The following is a 22,176-nucleotide window of genomic DNA, read 5'->3' as shown; positions in this document are numbered from 1 at the left end:
TTAGAAAAATTTGTTGAGGGTATGCCAAACAGATTTTTTTCTGGGTTCTTAAACACTTATACTGCTCGTAGGATAAAGGAGAGCCAAATAAGGAGGCAAGGATGGAGCAAGGGCAACAGTGGGTCGATGTGTCCTGTTTGGCTCATCAGCCCAGCTTCCAGCCGGCACAAACAATATTTGATATGTAATCTCTGTGCCTTGTTGCGTAACCCGTAACTTTCTAGATTTGTTGAAATGAAGGGATCCTTTGTATGAGTGGTCCCGGACAAAACCACAGCTGCTTTCCACCAAAGTAGGGACAACAGTCCCACGATTTAACTGAGGGGACTTTTTGGCAATTGTGTACAACAGACTTTGTTGGGAAGTGTAAAGGAATGTGGGGAATCATCTCTTGTGAGGGTGTAATTTCCTACAGGGAGCTGAGGGTTCAAGTTCAAGTGAGATACAAAACTCAAAATCCAAAATATTCTGGTCAAAGTACTGGGTTCATCTGTCCACAGATTCCTAGGGGTCTGCGGACAGAAGTCAGAAAGCTGTAGCTTTAACTTATGTTGTAGTTTTTATCGGCTGTCTGTGAACACTGGAATGTAAATGCAATGAATATGACACGAACATGAAAGGAATTAACAGAAGCAATCTCCCCTTTTGTGATTACAAATTGGGCATTGAAAATACAGTGGGGTGAATTTGAAATATGGGCAGCTGTGGCCCAGTAGGTAGTGTGTTGTCCTCTGATCACAGAGTAGGTGGTTTGATCCTGAGTATTGATCCCCCCTGGGCAAGACACTGAACCCCAAATTACTCCTGATGGATCACTGCCATTGGTGTGTGTGTGAATTGGTGAATAAGCAGCCCAGCTGAAGAGTTTTGAATAAAAGCACTATATAAAAGCAGCCATTTCTAAATAACCAAAGGCCAAGTGCAAGGTTATTATATAGCAGTGGAACCCAACCTACGGCCTCTTGACCCCTTCAAACTGGGCAGTGTCCGTGACCTGTCATCACAGCTGTGGAGATGAGCTTTGAGCAGCTCACCCAAAGAGTAATTCTCAACTTCTCTGACTTGGAAGCATTTTTACAGGCCCGAAGAGGTCGGAGTGTCCAGTGTTTCAGAAGAAAAAAAAAGCAAACAAAAAAAACAATTTAGTGCAACCCATAGTGGGACCCTTTTTTGGGGGATCCAAACCCCAGGTGAGGCCGGACTGATCTTTAAGAAAGACATTTACCAAGTGTCATCAAGGATTCTGGATGGACAGCTGCAGCTCACTGGTATGCAAATCCGTGTATGGCGTCCTGCTGAGGCCTTCACTTGCAAGGTTGCACAAAAGAGTGTGGGTAGGATGAATAACAAAGACAATGTTGATCAAGTTTGGTCAGATGATTCTAGTTAACTCAAAATATTCTAACCCACTGTTTAGTTATATTTAAAAGGGGAAAAAACTGATAAAAGAGCCACATCCGCTTAATTTAATGTGTTATGCAGTAGAAACTTACTGTACTTTAAGGCGTAAAGAGGTCAGCTCGTGCTGAGAGACGTACGGTATTTTGAGTGGTTTGGTCATTAAGCCAGGTGTTACCGTCGGGTCCCGGACCCATAGTTCTGGACCCTTTTTAGATCTCATCAGAGAGGGTGGGTGGGCTTGTCGAGCCCCACGTGCTCCTTGTTCCCCGACCTCACGCGGCCTCATCGCCTCAAAGTAGGACCAGTAACGTTAGGCCGAAAGACTAGTGTGTGCGTGCGAGAGAGTGTGTGTGTGTGTGAGAGAGAGAGAGCGAAAGAGAGAGAGAGAGCGAGAGTGCTGCGGCGCTCGGTGACACCGACACACACCATGCTGCTGGAGCCGAGCGGAGGAACCTCGTCAGGGGCGCGTTTAACACGCTAGAGGCGGAAAGGGAGGTGAGAAATGCGGACGCCGCGCTTGAAGGAACCCCGCTGTTGTGTTTGTCCCCACTGCCGCCAACGGTCCCGCCGCAGCTCCGCTCACGGCTCTTATCGGTTCATTTAACGAGCGCCGCACCGGGGAGATCACTGGGACTATGCGAGCACCATGCTCGCCGTGAGATGCCTGCTGTTCGCTGCAGCGTGTGCACGGTGCGCCGTGACAGGTAAGAGGCTCCTACGCTTTGCTTTTACCTCGGGATTTAGTTTGTTACAGAACATCAGGGACAAAACACAGGAACAGTGCGTTTTCTGTCAGTCATTGCGTCCACTCAACCTCCGTTTTCCAGCAACTAGGACCGTGTAATGTTTTTGCACCGGTGTCAACGCGCAGCTCGCGGTCAGCTGTCGAATCCTATAAGAGGACTGCAGAAATAAGACGTTTAACATCGCCTTCAGATCCACACGCCTCCACCCTCCCTGTGCACTGAACCGCCTCCTGTGTCCTCTGCAGGTCTGAGGGAGTGGGTGAGTCCGGAGGGAAGGCTGTCGCCTGCAGAGGAGGTCGTTCAGCCCAAGCGGCTGCTGCAACAGATCCACTCCCAGGAGGAGGAGGTGCTCCACGGCCGCCTGGACACCCGGGTCAAAAACTACACGGCCGGAGTGCAGGTGAGCGCTGCCTGCACCAGTGACTGGCTTAACATCCACGCATCCTCCAAACCACCAGAGCTGAGGACGCATTTATTACCATTCCCTTTCACTTAATCTCAGTTTCTGCACATTCCAAGGTCTCCCCAGTAAGTGGGCCTCAGTCAAGCCTCCTGAGAGCGAAGGAATGACCGCATGATCAATTTGATTAAGCTTCTTAGAGAGTGGATTCACTTGCCCTCTGAAGAATGGTTTTGTTCCTGCAAACAGAGTGAGATGATAAAGAGACTTCACTGAGTTGTTCAACCTCGATACGCCATCACCCTCTCCAGGAATTCTCCCATCAGAGAAACTTAAAATCTGTTAAACAAAGAAGGAGCTGAAGTGGATAGATTACAGAAGGTGTGTCAGTTTGCACATTTGAATGATGAAGGAATCGAGGATATTTTTAATACGATATATTCCTCTTTTTCCACCATTCTGCTGCACAGCAGAAATTATTTGCATTTTACCTCCGCCAAGGAGGTTGTTTTAACAGGATTACGCAAAAAGTATTGAACCAATTTGCACTGAACTCGGTGGAGGGATGGGGCATGGACCAGGGAAAAACCCATTAAATTTTGACAGATCAGGATCATTTACTATGCATTTCAATTTTTTTCTCTCAAGTCTGGTGTATGTTGTTGACATTGGCCTTGACGGATGTCCGCGCTCCTTGAGTGCCCTTCTAGTAAATGTTCGTGTTTTAGTTCTAATTTTCTTAGTTTATCTTAACCCTCGAATCTTTCTTTAATCATGAAGATTATATTACTTTAACCTTTTAATCATACGCATTGTGTATTGCCACATATCAAAATATACTGTATATTGTATGTCCCAACACTATACAGCATGCTCCTACTTTTCCAACACCCACACTATAACCCTAAAAATAAAACAAAGAATATCTATGAGATTACAATGGAAGAAAGAAATTATATGATGAATGTAAATATATAAAAAGGAAAACTGAGGGAAAAACATTTTATATATGCAAACAAGTACCGTAAGACAGTTGATTTATAAAACAATTTCGAACCTTCACCTGCTCTCTGTCAGGCCCTGGTTCACCCCTGTTTGTCCTCTCTTCTGGGGTCACGTGTCTGTCACTCCTAGCCCACCCTGTGACCCCCCTCGACATGACGCCCAGGTTGCCCAGGCCAGAGCAAAAAAAAAAAAACTCAGCCCACCCCAGCTTGCTTCCGCTGCCTGCTCCTCTCCATCCCATTAGATTATATTTCACGCCTCTGCCTGTCCTCTCTCGTTACCTCCACTGTAAACTCTACCTGTCAGTCAGCGGCGGGCCGGTCAGTGGATATGACAGAGGTCTGACCTTGAGATGCCCTCCGTGGTCAGCGTGTCGTCTCATGTCCTCTCTTCTCTGAGCCCGGAAGAGTTGTTTGGAAGATGTGTTAAAGGTTTTTTCTTATCCAAATAGAAGGTCTAAGGGTAGAGAGTGTTGTGTACTGATTTGCTAAGTACTCTGAGACAAATTTGTCCTTTGCGAGCTTTTTTTAAATAAAAACTGTCACGACAGAATTGACTTGATTAGACATTGGAGTGCCCCAACTCCATGCTACGTATTGCGCCCAAGCAAATTTGGAGTATGTAGTGTGTTCATACCGCAAAAATGACAAAATAAAGTCTACTCAAAACAGTCAGTGTGCAATTTTTAAAAAAAAATTTTTTTTTTTAATTTAGTGTACTGGTAATGGACACTTTTTCCCATGGTGAAAAGATAATGGAGGAGCTGGTCACAGCTGGAAAGATGGTGGGGAAACAGTCCCATTAACGCTACAGAAAACAAAGCATACAAGCTGTGTTTTTTGTTTTTTTTTACCCTCTAGTGGGTAAGTCATTTCAAACTGTGTGTTGCGCAGCCAAAGCACACAGAAGTTTGTTTTTAAATTCTAGTGAAGATCCCAAAGTTTTCAAATATAACAAAACTGTCAGTTGGAATGTGGGAAAATGAGTACAAAATGATGCACAAGACATTGAGATTTATTTCTTTTTGATTGATTGATGAAGTGATACAGAACATATGATACTGTCACACTGTGTGGAATAAGATGCTTTCTTTTCAACCTTAAAGCTACTTAGGTGAAATAAAGTGCAAAAAAGTTTATTTTAAGGGGGTTAGGTTTAATTGGTTGTAGCAGTTTGACATCCAAGGGCATAAATTATTGCTGAATTTTTCTGTTGGTATGGAACACTTAAGTGTGTTGATTTCATGTATACTAACATTATACTATTGAGATTAGTATAGAGCAAATACTGTGTACAGTTAAGCTCATTGATTTCTCAGGATTACATTGATTTACCAAGTGAACAGTCCTGTCCTAACTCAGCGCTCACTTTTCCTGTAAACTACCATGAATGGACATCTACGGGCAGACATAATTAAAAGGATACAATTCAGAGTTTAGGTACCTTTTTTTTTTTTTTAATGCTTGTCTACTTCTGTTTTCTTCTCTTACGCCTGTTTTTCTTGCCACATCCCGCTCCCAACTTTTGCTTCCTCCATCTCTCTCCCCTCAGCCGGTCCATCTGGCCCAGAGCAGCTTCCTGGTGGAGGCGTTTGGCACATCCTTCATCCTTGACCTGGAACTCAACCAGTAAGTCGACACATCCACAACACAGAGCCAGCAAACAACATTTCAGGGGTTACAGCAGTCACCGACATGACTCTACTCACATGCGCACTCTTACAGCTACTATTGTATGTCCTGTGTGTTGGCATTATACGGACTGGCTAAACAATACTCTAGATGTATTCCTCTAATGGACCGCATTTATGTAACACCTTTGACTGTCTGTATTAGCACTTAGAATAAATTAATCTTCACACATTTTGATTTTACTTATGAATCAGCCATGTGTTGATCAAGACTGGCGCAAGGCATGATGTTTGATGCTTGATATTATTCTGTTGAATAGCACTCCACAATAATGACCTATAATGGCCTGTAGTAGTCACACAGTGCTGCAGTCTTGTTTTTTCAAGCTACTATGGAAGTTTTGAATTCAGGTTTAAGCCGAATGTTACAATGATTATTGTTTTTCTCACTTTCTTCTTCCTCTTCTCTCCAGCAATCTCCTGTCTGCAGACTATGTGGAGCGTCACTATGATGAGGATGGGCAGCCATCACAGAACATGGTAGGACTATCTCATAGAAGTTGTCTTACCATTACAGAAAATGTGCTTATATGCTTTCTTGCCAAGAGTTAGTTGAGGAAGCTGACACCACTCCCATGCTTGTAGAGTAAATATGACACCACGGCTAGCAGCTGGTTAGCTTAGCATAGCAAAAAGATTTGAAACGTTGCAACAGCTAGACTGGCTCTGTTTTTAAAAAAAAAAAAAAAAGTACAAAATCTGCCTACCAGCAAATCTAAAGCTCACTAATTAACTAATTTATCTTGTTTGTTTAATATCTACAAACAAATTAGATGTAATTGTTAATTAGTGAGCTTTAGAGGTGCTTATAGGAAGATTTTGTACCTTCAAACAGATCAAGGCTAGCTGTTTCTCCGTTTCTAGTCTTTATGCTAAGGTAAGCTCGATTTTCTCATCTAAGTCTTGTTATGAGAATGATAAAGTGTATTAAAGTATTCCTTTAATTAAATGTTGGCATACTCATTTCTGTCAGACTTAAATGGAAGCTAATTTTCTATCCCAGTCAGTTTAATTAGAAATTGATTTTGTGCCAACGCTTACCACAGTTTAGCTGTTTTGTCCGGGATGGTTTGGAACATGTTTCTGAGTTATTCTCGCTGAGTGAAATTGAAAAGAACAAATAACCACTACCAGCACCATTTGTTTTTCTTGCCCTGCAGACAGAAATTTGTAAAAGTGGCAAATGCTGAATTACATTTTTAAATTGAATTACTAGAAGCTAGTGTGAGGCCATGAAGATATTTTGCTTCAGGTGTGTATTGGCTAACTGTTAGCTCATGTGTTTTGCTGCACAGTCTGGTTTCTTCAACCCACTAAATCCACACCTCATCCTCAATCTTTAGAAATGTGTCCAAAAAGGACGTTCTAGCTGCAGATGCACTAGGACTAATGACTGAATTGCTGACATTGTTCTCTCTGTCATACAGTATAAATTTGAACAAACTGCGCCATAAAATTATCCTGAGTCTAGTGTGTTTACACATACTCAGAGACACAGTCAGTTAATGCAGACAGCTTGACTCTCCACACCATCTGGGAGACGGTCTCTTTCTTTCTGCCTCCTCTGCTTTATTTTAGTCTCTGTCCCTCCCTCTGCTGGTCTCTTTCTTGGTATCTCTCTCTGTCTCTCTTTCACTCCCTTTTTCTCTGCCAAAGACCACCTGACCAATCAGTAGATGGTTGCCATGGTAACCAGCGGTCAGCAGCAGCAGCGAGGGTCTACTTTGTTGTTTCGTGAGGGGAATTGAAATTATATTAATTTCCAGAAACAACTCATTCAAAACTTACAACCATGCACCTACCTGACCTTACATAATTGAAGATGTATATAGATTATGTATGAAAAAAAGACATGACTATGCATGTTATATAGGACGTAAGATGTAATTTTTGAGAAAAAGAGCTCCATAAGTTAGTATGATGTTTGGAAAGCTAAGACCTGGGTCATCTTATTATTATCAAAAAAAGATAATTGATACATTTTTTTGAAGCCCGATTAAATAAATCAGCCAAATGGGGTACATTCATACTGTCTGTATTAAATAGTTTGTCCACCAAAGAGCAGTTTATTTTTTATATTTCGTGAGCCGATGTTAGGCAGAATGTGGAAGATATTATTGGAAAATCATTTACATAAGTTAGAAATAATAATGGCCCAAGAACGGATCCTTGCGGCACACCGTGTTTTGAGAATAGCTGCCTATTGATCGAACCAACAGCACTGGGTTGGAAGTATAATTATTTTACCATAAATACACTTTGTCGTGAAAACAATTTTAATGTAATTTATATATTCAAGAATGTGTCCTTATTCTGTGTGGCAAAAGCTTTTCAAAGGAATCAGGAATGTGGTACAAATAAATTCATTAATGTCAAAAGCTGTAGATATTTTGTCCATCAGGTGAAGCATACTCACACATGTGGTACGATCTTTACAGAAAACATACAGATGTCTATAATGAATAGAATTAAAATGTAGATAAATATGGTTGGAATAATATTAGTCTACAGTAAAACCAGCAGAATAGAAGTGTTAACACATATTTAAAACCGTTTATACTATGAATATAAAATGATTGGCAGATGTAAGTTAGCATTATATACTATATCTCTGTGTCTGAACTGCTAAATTAACTAAACATAGACAAATACTTGCAAATTTGATACATATACAAACACCCACATGCATCTATTTAGAAGTTACACCATAAAAGGCACAAATTGCTCATATGGACTTTTGCTTTTCAGCATGTTGGATTTGATGTGTTCAGCCCCCTCCCCCACCAACATCCATCTCCATCTTGATTTATTAAGTTTTACTGACGTGCCAATAAATTCCTCCTGCCTTTGTGTGCCACTCTTTATTGGTCCCTTTGGATCTATGCTATTGCATTGAGCTGGTGACTGTCTTCCTCAGATTGAATCCCAATGACACACGACTAAAAAAAGAATTGAATTAGGTATGAGGATGGCTGGAATTGATAGGAGCTGTTTTATATATTTGTCAGTGTCCTGGTGAAATGCTTGTTTCTTTTATTTCTGACAAATCCAGCAGATTTGTTTCTCAACCTCTGCCATCACGAGACCTGTTTTCAATGCCTCGTGAGTCTGAGCACTAAGCAAACTACTGACCACAAAACATACAAAGTGTCAATGGGGAAAACACAATTTTTTTAAGTTCTTGACACTCTGATTGATACAATACTATACTAATCATATTTTTCACAGGCTAATACATTGATAGACAATGTTTACCACCCTCTATCAGCTTGGAGCACTGTATATTAGATAATAGTCTCGGTACCTGGGCGTTGATGAAATCAAACAAAGTCCGAGGGAGTGTTTTTAAGGTTATTTATGTGCACGGTCCTCAATAATTTAAGTCTCTTAATGTTTTTCCCTAAATAGTTTCACTGTTAAATTCTTCAGTCTCTTTGCTTGTCAGTGTTGCTTTATTGAATTCGGGGGGGAAAAAAACTCTTTTGCGAATAAACATGTTTCTCTCACTCACTCAGGATGTCTAAGTTTCTTGACTGATGCCTGTGTTGTATCTTTGTTGTCGTCTTCCTGTCACTTTGCATTAGTTCCCGTTGTTTTGTTACCTTTGCCCCGCTCCTCTCAGTTCAACAATGCTGAGTCAAAGTCCAGACACGGAGCAAACTCCAGCTTGTCTAATTCATTTAGAGTTGAATTTAATCCGTTTGTCTCTGTGGGACGTGACTGTTTATTTGCCTCCATTTGTGTGTGTGCAAGCAGTTTTAATTTAATTCGAACAGTCATTCACTTCTAATAAAGTGTCCTGCTTATCTTTCCCTGTCCTCCCAGCACTGATGACATTTCATGATTTGATCCATGATTTTCTTATTCAGCATAGTTTATTTGCATGTGTGAGTGGCCATTATTTGAAGCCCACACATCTCGTCTGAAAAACACACTCAGCCCCTCACAGTCAGTCTGTGTCAGGCAATTTGATTTCCTCCCTTTAGCACTGTAATCCTATCTTTTTATTTATTTATTATCTTGCCCCGGGCTAAGTACTGTGGGCTGTCTCACTATGCGATATGGATAGTGAAAGTCGTTTTTTTCCTTAACAGATGAACTGATGTTGAATATAAAGATGCTTCATTAAAATACAAAACTTAATCTGACTAAAAGGGTATTATGAGTTAACATGTCAGACTCTTTGTGGTTCTATAACTTTGAACTGAATTAACTATTTCTCCCAATTGTCACACAACTAGTCTTACAAATTTACCATCTTTTCATTGAGCTACAACTAGTTGTTTTTTTCTTTTGTATCCCAACTGAAGCTATTGATTTTGTAATAAATAATTAATTTGAATGTATAATCATTTTTATGGAGTATTCCTTGTATCCTTCAGATCCTGAATTACTACAATTAGCAGAATCATAATCATTCATTCACCAAATACAATGACAGCGATTTTTTTTGTCATAGTGATGTTGATGTAAGATTTTCAACTCAAAATATTTATTTTGTGCTTGATTTAGCTGTGAGCGGCATGTTGTGAGAAGGTTCTAGGTTTGAACCCTGGTTTACCCGGGGCCTTTCTGTGTGGAGGTTTTAAGTTCTCCCCGTGCCTGTGTGGATTTCCTCCGGGTACTCTGGCTTCCTCCCCCAGTCCAAAGACATGCAGATTAATTGGCGACTCTAAATTGCCCATAGTTGTGAATGTAAGAGTCACTTGTTGTTTGTCCCTGTGTATTGATAGACTGGCAACCTGTCCAAGGTATACCCTGCCTCTCTCGCCCAATGTCAGCTGGGATTGGCTCCAGGCCCCTCCGTGACCCTCAACACCCACACACACACACCCACACACATGCGTGCACACACACACACACACACTCTCTTTTGATTTCAGCTTCCCCTCGTGGCTGAGTATGACTAATGTGAGGCCAGGTGGAAATGCTATAGCTGACAGACAACCAGGTCAGCCATTGATTTCTCATCAACATGAGCCCGGCTGATTCTGTGTGATTTAGTCCCCCTTAGAGCAGATCCCAGCAGAAATGTTAGATACATCTTCCCTGTGAAACCAGTACAGTAGCCCATTTCAGATCCAGTGATCAAGCCACGAAATGCCTGAAAATATATCACACACGCCGTATTTCTTTGCAGAGTTGCAGAGAAATCGTGTGTTTGATGAGCAATAACGTTTTTGCGAGCTCATAGTGGACTTGAGTGATTTTTCAGCTTTTAGTTGCAGCTCGGAGTAAAGTTTGACGATGCATGATGAACAGCAGCTCCCTGTCGCCTCTTTTCTTTTTGGTCTCTCAGCCGGGAGCAACAGCAGTCTCAGGTGGCAGACATTACATTATTGGGGTTCATTACAAACACCTGAAACTGACCCCCCCACTCACTCACTCACTCACTCACTCACACACACACACACACCTGTATACATACACTCTGTAGGCCCAAGGAGCTTCAAACATGTGACTGTAATCTCCATCCACTTACATTGATGCCTGAATGATTACAAAAAATCCTGAGTGTAATTCTGTCCACCACACACACACTTTATTTTCTTTCTCCACAACTTTCGATAGCTCACATATTTAAACATGTGCACGTGGGAAGTGTAGGATATAGTGACGGAAAGCCAGGATATCTTGGCCTTTGATGCATTGATTTTTACTGTCCTTTTAAAAAATCAGTCTCTTGCAAGTCCCCCAAGTTTATGGAAGTGCGATAATAAATTACTGGAATTATTTTTTAACATATCTAATATTAATATTTGTATTTGTGTATTCCCATGAATACAGGTAGCACCCTCCATTACATGTAATTTACACGTGGAACTGTTTTAAAAACACACTAGCAGACTTTGTTGTTAGAAACTGTGTTGTTTGAAGGAAAAATCTGGATTTAATTCACACACCTACCTTACACTGAAACTGGATTCCGTTGCTAAGTTTCTCCCATTCTACCCCCTGGTCTTCCTGCACTTTAATTGATCTCTCCATCACTCAAACGCACACAGACACACACAAACTCACACACACATACTGTATGCACGCGGCTTTTCTTTGCCTCTGCAGGTGTAGGTTTTCCTGGAGTCGTACAGTAGTCACTGATATCCCCCAGTCGACCCACGAGGCCGGCTGTGGGCCCCAGGGTGAGAGTAAATGCCTGCTCTGTGTTCATGTAGGGGCCAGGAGATCAGTGACAGCCAGGGGTTGACAGTCGGTGTTGGTTTCATTCTCTGAAATGTGACGTGAACATGTTACTGGATGACGGCGGGTATGGTGTCTCACTGTAATCTATGATTTGTTTGTCAGGGGGGAGAGCACTGCTACTACCACGGGCGAGTGCGGGGGCTGCCCGGCTCCTGGGCCGCCCTGTCCACCTGCCACGGCCTGCGGTGAGTCGAATACTTTGACTAAACTTTGCCACTTGTCACCTGAAATCTAGACTCAGTCAGGGCCCAAAGTTTGGAGTTTTCATTTCCTGCTGTAAATGACACCGAACTTTCCAATGCTTGCAGCACTAAAACATTCAGGAGCAGCCAGCACCTGTTTCCAGGCGTTGCGCTAAGATAAGCTGACCACCGGCTGGCGGCAGCTTCATATTTACAGGACAGACATGACGGTGGTATCGCTCTTCTCATCTAACTCTGAGCAAGAAAGCGAATAAACACACGGTATTTCCCATCATGAACTATTCTTTTAAAGTACATTGAAATTCACGCCAAACAAATCTTACTACATTTACAAAACACGTGCTGTCAGAGGCCAAGAAAAAAGTACAGAAATACACAAAATGGGATACTACTAGGATTTGGTTTTACTACTGGGATTTGAAGGCATTTTTTTTGGAACCTTTTTTGAACCCTCCCACATCCAGGACTGTCAGTACAATAAGTCCAACTCCTCCACATGCCGATCTATTTTGGATGCTAAGCATATTTTAACCTACTGCTGTGCTTTTTTATTTTCAGGGGGATGTTTTCTGATGGGATTTTCTCATACGGGATAGAACCTGTTGGCAGTGGAGAGGTGAGTCAGGACTTCAGTGAGGTGGATCCCCTAGTTGGATTAGCAGTTGTCACGCACTTATCTGTTTTCTCGGCAGCAAGGTCATGTGAAATGTGAAAAACTGGCACCAATATTTCAAACTCATCAAATTATGGTTGAAATCTTTAGGGTGAAGTCTCATTCTCTCTCCCCACATCTGACAGTGAGTCCAGACAGTGTCACTCTATCTCTGAGTTGCTGTATGGAAAGAATTGAGTTGATACAGAATCCACCACATGAAAGAAAAACCAATCTCCTGTCTCATCTAAAGGGAGACATCCCCAGACGGAGAGACAGAGAGAGAGAGACTGACTGACTGACTGACTGACTGACTGACTGACTGACTGACTGACTGACTGACTGTGGGTGTCTTCACTGTAAAGATTTAGGACACATTTAAAATAACAAAAAAAAAAAATTGAAGAGGCTTTTCAAATCTTTCAAAAATATTCAGATTTGATTTTAGATAGTTCAGTCTTAGATCTAATATTAAAATGTAGTTTTAAAAAGAAATACATGTATAACAGAGTGGACGAGGCCTAGCATTTTTGCCCTTAAGACCCACAGTGATCGAAGTGCAGCTCGATTACGTAGACTGGAGATATGGATCAATAGCCTCCAGGCTCATCTTCAAAAACTCCCTCACTCGCTTTCTCTCTCCTCAGCTCTCTGTCTCAGATGGGTCATTTTCATAAAGTATTTATCTCCAGCTCAAGTGTATCACAGTGTCCAGTAGAGTTATTGCCATTATGACAGCCCAGTGACTGATTAATTATGCATCAGAGCACTTTTCTTTCCCGTTGTTCCGTCTGTACCTCAGAGGACACGGCAGCACTTTTCTTCAAACAGAAAAGCATTTATATACAGGATAAGAATAAGTCATTTCAAGGCTTATCATCAGCTGCATTTGGTGTTAATAAATCTGAGGTTTTAAACATGTTTTTCTCAGATCAACATGTTCGAGCACTGTCACAGGAATGAATTTTGTAATTTCTCTTCTGTTTGTTAAAGCCTGGTACACCTTTAAAGGGCAATGTCGCTTTTCCTTCTGACCCGATTCCCCATCTTCAACTGTCTGACTGATGTTTTACTTACTTTGGTAGAACTTTTTTATTTTGCTCATTCTTTAATCGTGAACAACCAGACCTGGCTCTACTGTGGATTATTTACAGTAATTTTTCTTCCATTCAAGAATATGGGTGAAGAAAATTCAGACAGTGTAACGTGACTCCCTGTCGGCTGCGGTGTGGCTGAGGGTTAGGCTTGAGGTGACGTTTTACTTAAATGTAACCTTTCTATTTCGGCAATTGTTATTCCTGTTTGGGCAGACATGACAGGTGAACCTGGCTCTTCCGTGGACCCTTAATAATTAATATCTTCAGAAATCAGAAAAATAAAAAATGCAGAGAAGATTCCGGCAGTTCTTTATCCCCGATTTACACTTTCAAGAAGTGTGTTTTGCTGCTTTAGTAAAACAAAGTACGTTTTCAATAACTACATTTGCCTTGGGTTGGTCTGAGTCGAACTTTTAAAGCAAGCAGCTCAGAAAAGCTCTAATTTAAAACTTCACTTCTAAACCTTTTTCCCTCTCTCTCTCTCTCTCTCTGCATCTTATTCCTGATGCCCTCCAGGAGCATAATGACCACATCGTGTATCGTATGCTGGACATCGACCTCTTCCCACTGCCCTGTCCAGGTAGGACCTCTGCATTGAGTACAGAAAAGACACTTCTCGCAGTCACTTTCCTCTGTATCCGACTGTCTTTGAATTTTGCGAACTATTTCAGTCCCTACTGATGTGGTAATAAAGAAAAAAAATCCCTGTCTGGTCTGCCTTCTAATTTCTAAATCTTAAGCCTTAGCGACACAAATCCTGCTATGATACAAATCATTTATGACATCTCCAACATCTCTGGCTTGATTTGGTTACGCTTTGGGATGCGATACATATTTGGTCCGTGTTTTGTTGTCAAAAGATACCTTTATTAGCTCCTTTGTGGGTGCTGTAGTTAAAAGTCAGGTATCAAACTTAGACTTTGATGAAGCCTGGCAGGATGTAGCTTGGTATTGGTACGCCTAAAGGCTGCCTGTCATTATTTGTTTGGAGATGACACTTTCGGCCTTGTCCTTGACATTGAATGATCAAAAACAATCAAATGTTCTGCAATGCAAGTCCTGTTTTTTTTAGTTGTATTTCTCTTTCTTTACACATACACACACACACACACACACACACTGCAGCATACCGTGTCCTCCTCAGGTTCTCCAGCTGCCCTCCACGCCCTTTCTAAACGTCTCATTAGGCTGCATCTCTTTTCTGCCTCTCCTTTCTGGATTCATCTCCTCCCTCCTTCCTGTAACCTAATGTCTGCCGTTCCTCCCTCCCTGTCTCCTCACCCCTCTCCCTTCCCATTTAGCCTGTTATACTCTACCCTTTCCTCCTCCTCTTCTCAGCTGGCTGTGTGATATTGATTTTTTTCCTGCAGGTCAGCGGACTAAAATACATGGGTACATCCATCCCTGGACTGATGACTAGCCACTTTTCCATCTCACTCTCACTTACTCTATCTCTCTCCATACCATCTGTGTGTGTGTGTGTGTGTGTGTGTGTGTGTGTCTGTGTGTGTCCCAGGATGCTCTGTGAACAGCACAAAGCCTGAGGGGCAGCCAGATGGCAACAGTGAAGGAGACAGAGAGCTGAAGGATGGAGACCACTGGTCTGAAGAAGAGAAGCCCGTCCTCACAGCAGGACTAAGACGCTCAAAAAGACAAGTTAGTTTCCATACAGCCCATAACTCTTTCTCCCAGCGAACACCTACATGTGCTTATGCACGCTGATGGCCTGCCAGGAAGATGTCGCACGCATTGAAGAAAGTGTCACCATGAGGGAAACATCAGAGATGAGATATGCAAACACAATTAATATTTTACAGAGAAGTCTATCAGTAGATGCCAAATCTCCACACACATGCTAATAGCTTGTCTCGGCTTTCATGCTAATAAAACTAGAATCCTGAGATCAGTAAAAAAAAAAAAAAAAAGAGAGGGAGAAGTGTCGTACGTCCGTAGCAGCTTTGTGAAATCTGTGAAGTGATGCCACTTGATTCATTTCTAATGGAAAGCCTGCATTAAAAACTGAGGGGTGTGAAGTTTGAAAGATGTAGGTTTTATCAGGCAGGGATGGTCTAACAAAAGAGGCTCAGCCTCAGCTGAATCACTTTTGACCTTTTCAGCCATGCTAGCGGCATGGCCCCAGGGATGTCAATGTCGGTTGGTTGGACCACCATTCCGATCCAGACTGAAATATGAACGCCTATAGATGGATTGGCTGAAATTAGGTATGGGCATTCATGTTCATCGGCATTCTCCTTTCGAAGGACCTGAGATATATTTTACCAACCAGTGAGTGATGTGGTCTGATATGAACACTCTGGTGGCAGTTGTGGGACTGTATGCTGATGTTTCCCTACATTGTGAACCAAATCTAATCTAACCACACCCACACAGTTCTGGAGAAGCAGAGTTTTTTAATTTTAAAGTCTAAATTAGATCTAAGGATGTTTATTTCCAAACTGAAACTTTCAGGGACTTTACAAGTAATTAACTTTCTTTTTAGACTCCTGAAGTAATCAGACACAGAAGGTGCTGCTTATCTTTTCAGATGCAGAGCAATATTCCGCTTAATGAATGAGTGATTTTTGCTCTCCAAGTTGTGTCGCCTTCTCAAGGACAAAGACTTGGATTTCACCTGCATCAGCATATGTGTGTGTCTGTGTGTGTGTGTGTGAGCAATGGTTTCACCTGCTCAGTTCGTGTATGTCTGTTTGCCCTGTGTGAAGGTTATTACGACAGTGGACTCAAAACTCAGGCTGTTTGGATTTCTTTTTGCCCCCCTCCAGGTGCGGCGGGGCCAGCGCACCGTCCAGACTGAGACCAAGTACATCGAGCTGATGGTGGTAAACGACCATGAACTGGTAGGTGTGAAGCTGACAGCTCCGAGGTGTTTCCTTTTACCTTATCTCTGTAACTGCAGCACCAAGGCAATAAAAAGAAGTGAGTGAAACTGATTTAAAAAAAACAAAAAAAACCCCAAACGATTTATCCAGATTGTGCTCAGTTGATTAGACTTTATAATCAGCACCAAAAAGGATGGAAGGCAGTAACACAATGTTTCTCTTCTACGTTTGTTAGTTTGTGCAGCTCCGTCGGTCGACCACTCAGACAAAGAACTTTGCCAAAGCGGTGGTGAACATGGCTGATGCGGTGAGTGGTTCTACAATGCAACAGAATCTACAAAAGTGGAAATACTGTTGGGGGGTTGACTGTGAACTTCCTCTTCCTGTCATCTATTTTTATTAACCGTGGCACCCCTTCATAGTGAATCGTTGTAGAGAGTCTCTTGAGCTTACTCAGGACAGTTGCCAGATTTCATTGCTTTTTCCCGCAGGTGAGACATTCCTGATTGGTAGAGCTGACATCCCATAATCACAAAAAGCCACAAGCCCTTTTACTGTCTGATTTTTATTTTTAAATATCTCAGGCCTGGTCTCAGATTGTGCTGAGGGCTGTTGAGTATCAGAATTTATTTTACTGTCAGAAATCTTCTCTTGTTTGACTCAACAGCATTACCCTGAGAAATGGCAAATATATGCTATTATCTCTTCAATCCTAATCGTCATTTAACAGTGCCTGTTTTTGTTTTGGTTGTTTTTATTTCGTCCATTTTTGATATGTTTGAAAATGTACAAATAGAGAAACATGTAATGATGTGTAAATAAATAAAAAGAAAGGAAGAAATGGTGAGGAAGGACTTAGCCCAGGGACCCACATGTGTTGAGATAAACAAAACTTCCCTGGGCCGCCACCTCACCTGTTGCATAATTCTTGCAAGTGATTTTCCCCTTTGGTGTGTCCAGATCTACAAGGAGCAACTCAACACTCGCATCGTCCTGGTGTCCATGGAAACCTGGTCGTCTGAAAATAGGGTCTCCGTGGGCGATGACGCCTTGCTCACCCTGCGCGACTTCATGAAGTACAGGAAAGAGAGCATCAAGGAGCGCTGCGATGCTGTGCACCTTTTCTCGTGGGTTCAGTATCCAGATTTCAGTTTTCTGCTGCTGTTATTATTGATCTCCTCCTCCTCTTCCTCCTCCTCCTCCTTCTTCTTCTTCCTCTTTTCTTTGTCTTCTTTTTTCATCTTCATCCTGCTCCTCTGCCTCCTCCTCCTTCTTCTCCTCCTTCTTCTTCTCCTCTTCCTCCTCCACCACTGCCTCCTCCTTCTTCTACCTCTCTTCTCCTCCCTTCTTCTCCACCTACTCCTTCTTCCACCTCTTCCTCCTCCTCCCTCTTCTATTTTCCCCTTGCTCCTCTTTCACTTCTTTCCCTTTCTTCTTCTTCTTCTTTTTGTCTCCTCCTCCTCCTTCTCCTCCTCCCACTTCTTCACCTTCAGTTCTCTTCCTCCTTCTCTTTATTCTTCTCCTTCTCCCCTTCCTCCACCCTTTCCTCCTTCTCCTTCTACCCTTCCTCCATCCTTTCCTCCTTCTCCTTCTCCCCTTCCTCCACCTTTTCCTCCTTCTCCTTTTCCCCCCTTCTTGTTCATATTGTTCTATCACTTCTTTGCTGCTTCTTCTTCTTCTCCTTCTCCTTCTCTTCCACTTCCTCCTCCTTCCTTCACCTTGTCCTTTCTTTTTTTTCTTCCTTCTACTTCTTCCTCTTCTTTTTCTTTCTCCTCCCCTTCTCCACCTCCCCCTTTCCTCCTCCTCCTCTTCCTTGTTCTTTTTTTCTACTTTTTCTCCTTCACCTCCACCTCCTCACTCCTCTTCTTCTTCTCCTAATCCTCCTCTTCCTTCCTATCATCATCATTATTATACCAGTCTCTGTGTCTTTGCTACAGTGGGAGGACGTTCATGAGCAGCCGTAGCGAGGCGGCGTACATCGGGGGCATATGCTCACTCACCAGGGGTGGAGGCATCAATGAGGTGAGACTTGTGCCGCTTACGCTGTATGGCTTTGAGAGACTGACTACAAATCTTATCCCTCCGGGTTTTGTTTATTTGTTTAATATGTGTGTCTTCAGTTTGGCAGTGTGGGTCCCATGGCCATCACATTTTGTCAGAGTCTTGGCCAGAACATCGGCATGCTGAGGAACAAGGAGCGGCCGGCTGCAGGTAAGACTAAAGTAAACTGCAGACGGTGGTTTCAACATTGCACAAGGATTCATGGTTGATTGACAGGCAACGATGGTCTTTCTTGTCATGTCCCAGAGAGACAGAGTTGGAGCCAAGTAGACAATTTGTCATATAAGCTTTTCTCAAATAAATACATACTGATAGTTGTTTCCTGTTCTTAGCTGACTATTTATTTGGTTATTTCAGCAAAGTTATCTCAGATAAAATTCTACATTTTATTGTCCTATATCTAAAATCTGTCTTTTTACAAATAGCTTTACCAAACTCAAGTAGTTTAAACTTATACTGCAGCACCCATTTGGTTTTCCACTGAGAGTGTGCTTATTGCTTTAAATTTGTTACTGAGAAAACAAAATATTTTCACCTCGACTGTACTAACAGCTCCCTCAAGTGGTGAGAAGTCAGTATCACCTGTCATCATTAACTGTCTTGACCACAGAAGTGTGTGTGTGTGTGTGTGTGTGTGTGTGTGTGTGTGTGTGTGTGTGTGTGTGTGTGTGTGTGTGTGTCCGTGTCCAGGAGACTGCAGGTGTCCAGATCCATGGCTGGGCTGTATCATGGAGGATACAGGGTATGCACTCATTTTACAGCAGATTAATCAGTGAACTGCTGTTCATTTAGACATAATTCTCAACTAAACAGGACTTCGTGGAAACAAAGATGGACATATTCCACATCCAGTCACTTTTATTTTCGTATAACATGTTCCAGTAAAGCACCTAAAGTTTGATTGATAAGTTGCATGTGACACCCCCCCCCCCCATTACATTGTAATGACAAATTTTTGAGGAGTATCAAATATACCTTGTAAATGTACCCAACCTCACCTTTATTTAGGCAAAATATTAACACAGTGTCGGTTGAAACGTTACCAAATTTAATCCTGAAATTGAAAGTTTTAAGCCATATTCCAGAACAGTTGGTGATTTCTGTTTTTGGGGTTTTCTCCATCAATCAGCTACTACCTGCCTAGGAAGTTTTCTCGCTGCAGTATAGACGAGTACCTGCGCTTCCTCCAGCAGGGAGGAGGCAGCTGCCTCTTCAACAAGCCCAGCAAGGTGAGAGACATTATCAGAGAGGCTCCTCCCAGCGGCGGTTAATCGCTTGAAAGAGGATAAATGTAAGAGAAATTGACAGTTCTGACTGGATTCACAGTGAATGGCTTTAATTTGTTCTCTTGACAGTAGATCGTTATTTATTGTTTGTCTGACAAATGATCAAAGCAAACCTTCTTACCTCAAGGGCCTATTCCACATTAGTGGAACATTTTTCAGTTTTGAACACAAACCAACAAGTGATTCAAAATTAACAACAGGAAGCTATGGTTGGTACATCTCCATATTACCCAGTTGCAATACTGTGTGCATTGAAATTAATGTTGCTCCAAAATAAAGTTAGTTTTAATTTCGAGGTGCAGTGAAAGGTATTGTTTAACTAAATAGTTTCCTTACGTAATTTTTGTTTTGTCTATAGCTGTTAGACCCACCAGAGTGTGGCAATGGGTATGTAGAGCTGGGAGAGGAATGTGACTGTGGATCACTGGTGGTGAGTACATGCTAACTAATAACCAACTGATTTCCTTTTGCACAATGAGTTAGAACTGTCTTTACTGAAACATATGTATATATGGTTGAGAAAGTTGAGATTGAACGACTGGTTTTAAATATGTCATATTTGTTTCAGAACGTTTTTTTTTCTCATCTGCCTTGAACAATTCAGTTTAAATGGAATTGAAAATATAAGTTTTATCTTTGCCTGTATCCTTGTTCAGATGCTACAATTTAAATTACAAACAAGTTTGGTGTTAATTTTTTGAGGGAGATGCTTTTCACTCAGTAGGCGACTAAACTGTAAACTCTACAAGGGGACTGTATTTAGCCCAGAACAACTGCTAATTCAACTCTGCCAGCTGTTGAATTGACTGTTTACCATGAAGGAGAAGCAAGAATAATTTTCTTTTGTGTTATATATGACTACACAAGCATTTTCTCCGGTGCTGTCTGGTGTGCGAGTTCAGGACGTCAGGAAAGCCTTAAGGCAAAACACCCTGACACTCGTGATCTACAGATGTTCTCTAAACCCTGCCTATCCTGTAGGAGTGTGCTCGGAGTGGAGCCAACTGCTGTAAGAAGTGTACGCTTACCCACAATGCCATGTGCAGCAACGGCCTCTGCTGCAGGGACTGCAAGGTGAACTGTTTTTCTACATCACGCCTCTTTAACTGGGAGGCTTGCTGTTGTTCGTTGAGGCCCCGATTGACTCTTTCTATCTCAATTTCTCTGTTCCATCCCTCGCGCATTTTTTCCGTCTCTGGTTTTTATCTCTTCTTCTGTGGTTGCTTGTGCCAGTACGAGCTGAGAGGGGTGACGTGCCGTGATGCCGTCAACGACTGTGACATTCCCGAGACCTGCACGGGAGACTCCAGCCAGGTAAAAGAAGCCCCCCCAACACACCTGTGCATTTACCAAGATGCTTTAAAAAAAATGCAGAAAATCTGAAACCCAGTGTGACTCTGAATGAACAGATAACCTTTTTCCTCTTTCAGTGTCCTCATAATGTCCACAAACTGGATGGCTACATTTGTGATGCTGGCCAGGTAAAGTCATTCTATATGTTAAGTGTTACATTCAAGAAAATATTCTTCTCTTACTGTCTGTCCTCGTCTCATCTTCATATCCACCCTCCTCCTGCTTAGGGTCGCTGTTATGGAGGCCGCTGTAAAACCAGAGATGGCCAGTGCAGGACTCTGTGGGGCTACAGTAGGTTTGGGTTGGATATTGAGTGTTATTTCTCAATGTTGCATGGCCCTCTGATGGTTAAAACAGGAATTTCATTCTGTGTGTGTGTGTGTTTTTTCTTTTTTTCTTTTTTAACTTTGTTTTTATTTGAAAAAGACAATGTCAAAAAATGTACAAACATTTGGGATATTTTTATAAGAACCCTTTTCCATTTTATTATATATATATTCATTTATATGCATGTATAAAACGAGGCAAATCAGAACAGAGTAGTAATTAATTCAGACTTCCAGTCAGCCATCTTCACCTCCAAAAGGACAATATCTATCATATATAGGTGTTAATATCTACTCACATACTGTACATATCTGCACTCACCCACATACGCCCGTATATACAGCACATACATACTTACACTTCTACTTCTCTCCGTCATTTTCGATTTAACTCTCTTATATATGGTCCTTCCACTTTCTGTTAGAAATGGAACTATTAAAACCACAGGAGCTTACATTCCCATCACGAGGAGAAAGAAATATGAAACATTCGTGGAATCATATCCTATTATTGCTCGCACTGGTCTTGTAAATTCCATCCATTTATTCCAAATTTGGTAAAACTTTTCTTTTTGGATCCTCAAAGAGTAAGTTAACTTTGATTACCTTAGAAGACTGGTTTCATACCAGTCTTCTAATGTAGGTAGTACTGGGTTTAACCACTTTCTAGTGATAATGCTTAGCACCTGCTACCCTAATGTCTTTGACAACATCACTCTGTTTTATCAATTGGGCCAGAGGTTCAATCAATAACGTAAAAAGGAGAGGGGAAATTGGGCAGCCCTATCTGGTTCCTCGCTCTAAATCAAAAGAGTCGGAAAGGTCTGCATTAACTTTTTCCGAGCTGTAGGCCTGTCATGTAAAATCTGAGTTACTCTAATAAAATCTATCTTTAAAGCCAATCTGGCCATCACT

General features: G+C 41.9%; 1 protein-coding gene across 6 annotated transcripts in view; it reads left to right on the top strand.

Moving 5' to 3' along the window:
- The first annotated feature begins 1,151 nt into the window (after nucleotides 1–1,151).
- adam11 (ADAM metallopeptidase domain 11) overlaps nucleotides 1,152–22,176 on the top strand; it is a 28,819-nt gene continuing 7,794 nt past the window's right edge. For 2 of the 6 annotated variants that reach the window (XM_040135557.1, XM_040135555.1), the window contains exons 1-20: nucleotides 1,555–2,105; nucleotides 2,393–2,547; nucleotides 5,104–5,180; nucleotides 5,656–5,722; nucleotides 11,546–11,628; nucleotides 12,205–12,262; nucleotides 13,912–13,975; nucleotides 14,912–15,051; nucleotides 16,179–16,253; nucleotides 16,471–16,542; nucleotides 17,196–17,362; nucleotides 18,173–18,257; nucleotides 18,356–18,446; nucleotides 18,987–19,038; nucleotides 19,426–19,525; nucleotides 19,941–20,012; nucleotides 20,564–20,656; nucleotides 20,816–20,896; nucleotides 21,013–21,063; nucleotides 21,163–21,226. In XM_040135557.1, coding sequence (XP_039991491.1) covers nucleotides 2,048–2,105; nucleotides 2,393–2,547; nucleotides 5,104–5,180; nucleotides 5,656–5,722; nucleotides 11,546–11,628; nucleotides 12,205–12,262; nucleotides 13,912–13,975; nucleotides 14,912–15,051; nucleotides 16,179–16,253; nucleotides 16,471–16,542; nucleotides 17,196–17,362; nucleotides 18,173–18,257; nucleotides 18,356–18,446; nucleotides 18,987–19,038; nucleotides 19,426–19,525; nucleotides 19,941–20,012; nucleotides 20,564–20,656; nucleotides 20,816–20,896; nucleotides 21,013–21,063; nucleotides 21,163–21,226 — 1,705 coding nt within the window. In that variant the 5' untranslated portion in view covers nucleotides 1,555–2,047. Of the gene's footprint in view, nucleotides 1,269–1,552; nucleotides 2,106–2,392; nucleotides 2,548–5,103; nucleotides 5,181–5,655; nucleotides 5,723–11,545; nucleotides 11,629–11,846; nucleotides 11,908–12,204; nucleotides 12,263–13,911; nucleotides 13,976–14,911; nucleotides 15,052–16,178; nucleotides 16,254–16,470; nucleotides 16,543–17,195; nucleotides 17,363–18,172; nucleotides 18,258–18,355; nucleotides 18,447–18,986; nucleotides 19,039–19,425; nucleotides 19,526–19,940; nucleotides 20,013–20,563; nucleotides 20,657–20,815; nucleotides 20,897–21,012; nucleotides 21,064–21,162; nucleotides 21,227–22,176 lie in introns of those variants that run through there. The other 4 variants (XM_040135554.1, XM_040135558.1, XM_040135559.1 and 1 more) reach the window with 4 other exon arrangements.

This window comes from Xiphias gladius, chromosome 9 (genome assembly GCF_016859285.1).
Source record: "Xiphias gladius isolate SHS-SW01 ecotype Sanya breed wild chromosome 9, ASM1685928v1, whole genome shotgun sequence".
Taxonomy (NCBI): domain Eukaryota; kingdom Metazoa; phylum Chordata; class Actinopteri; order Istiophoriformes; family Xiphiidae; genus Xiphias; species Xiphias gladius.
The sequence above is the reverse complement of the archived record's forward strand: the minus strand, read 5'-3'. Positions and strand labels throughout refer to the sequence as shown.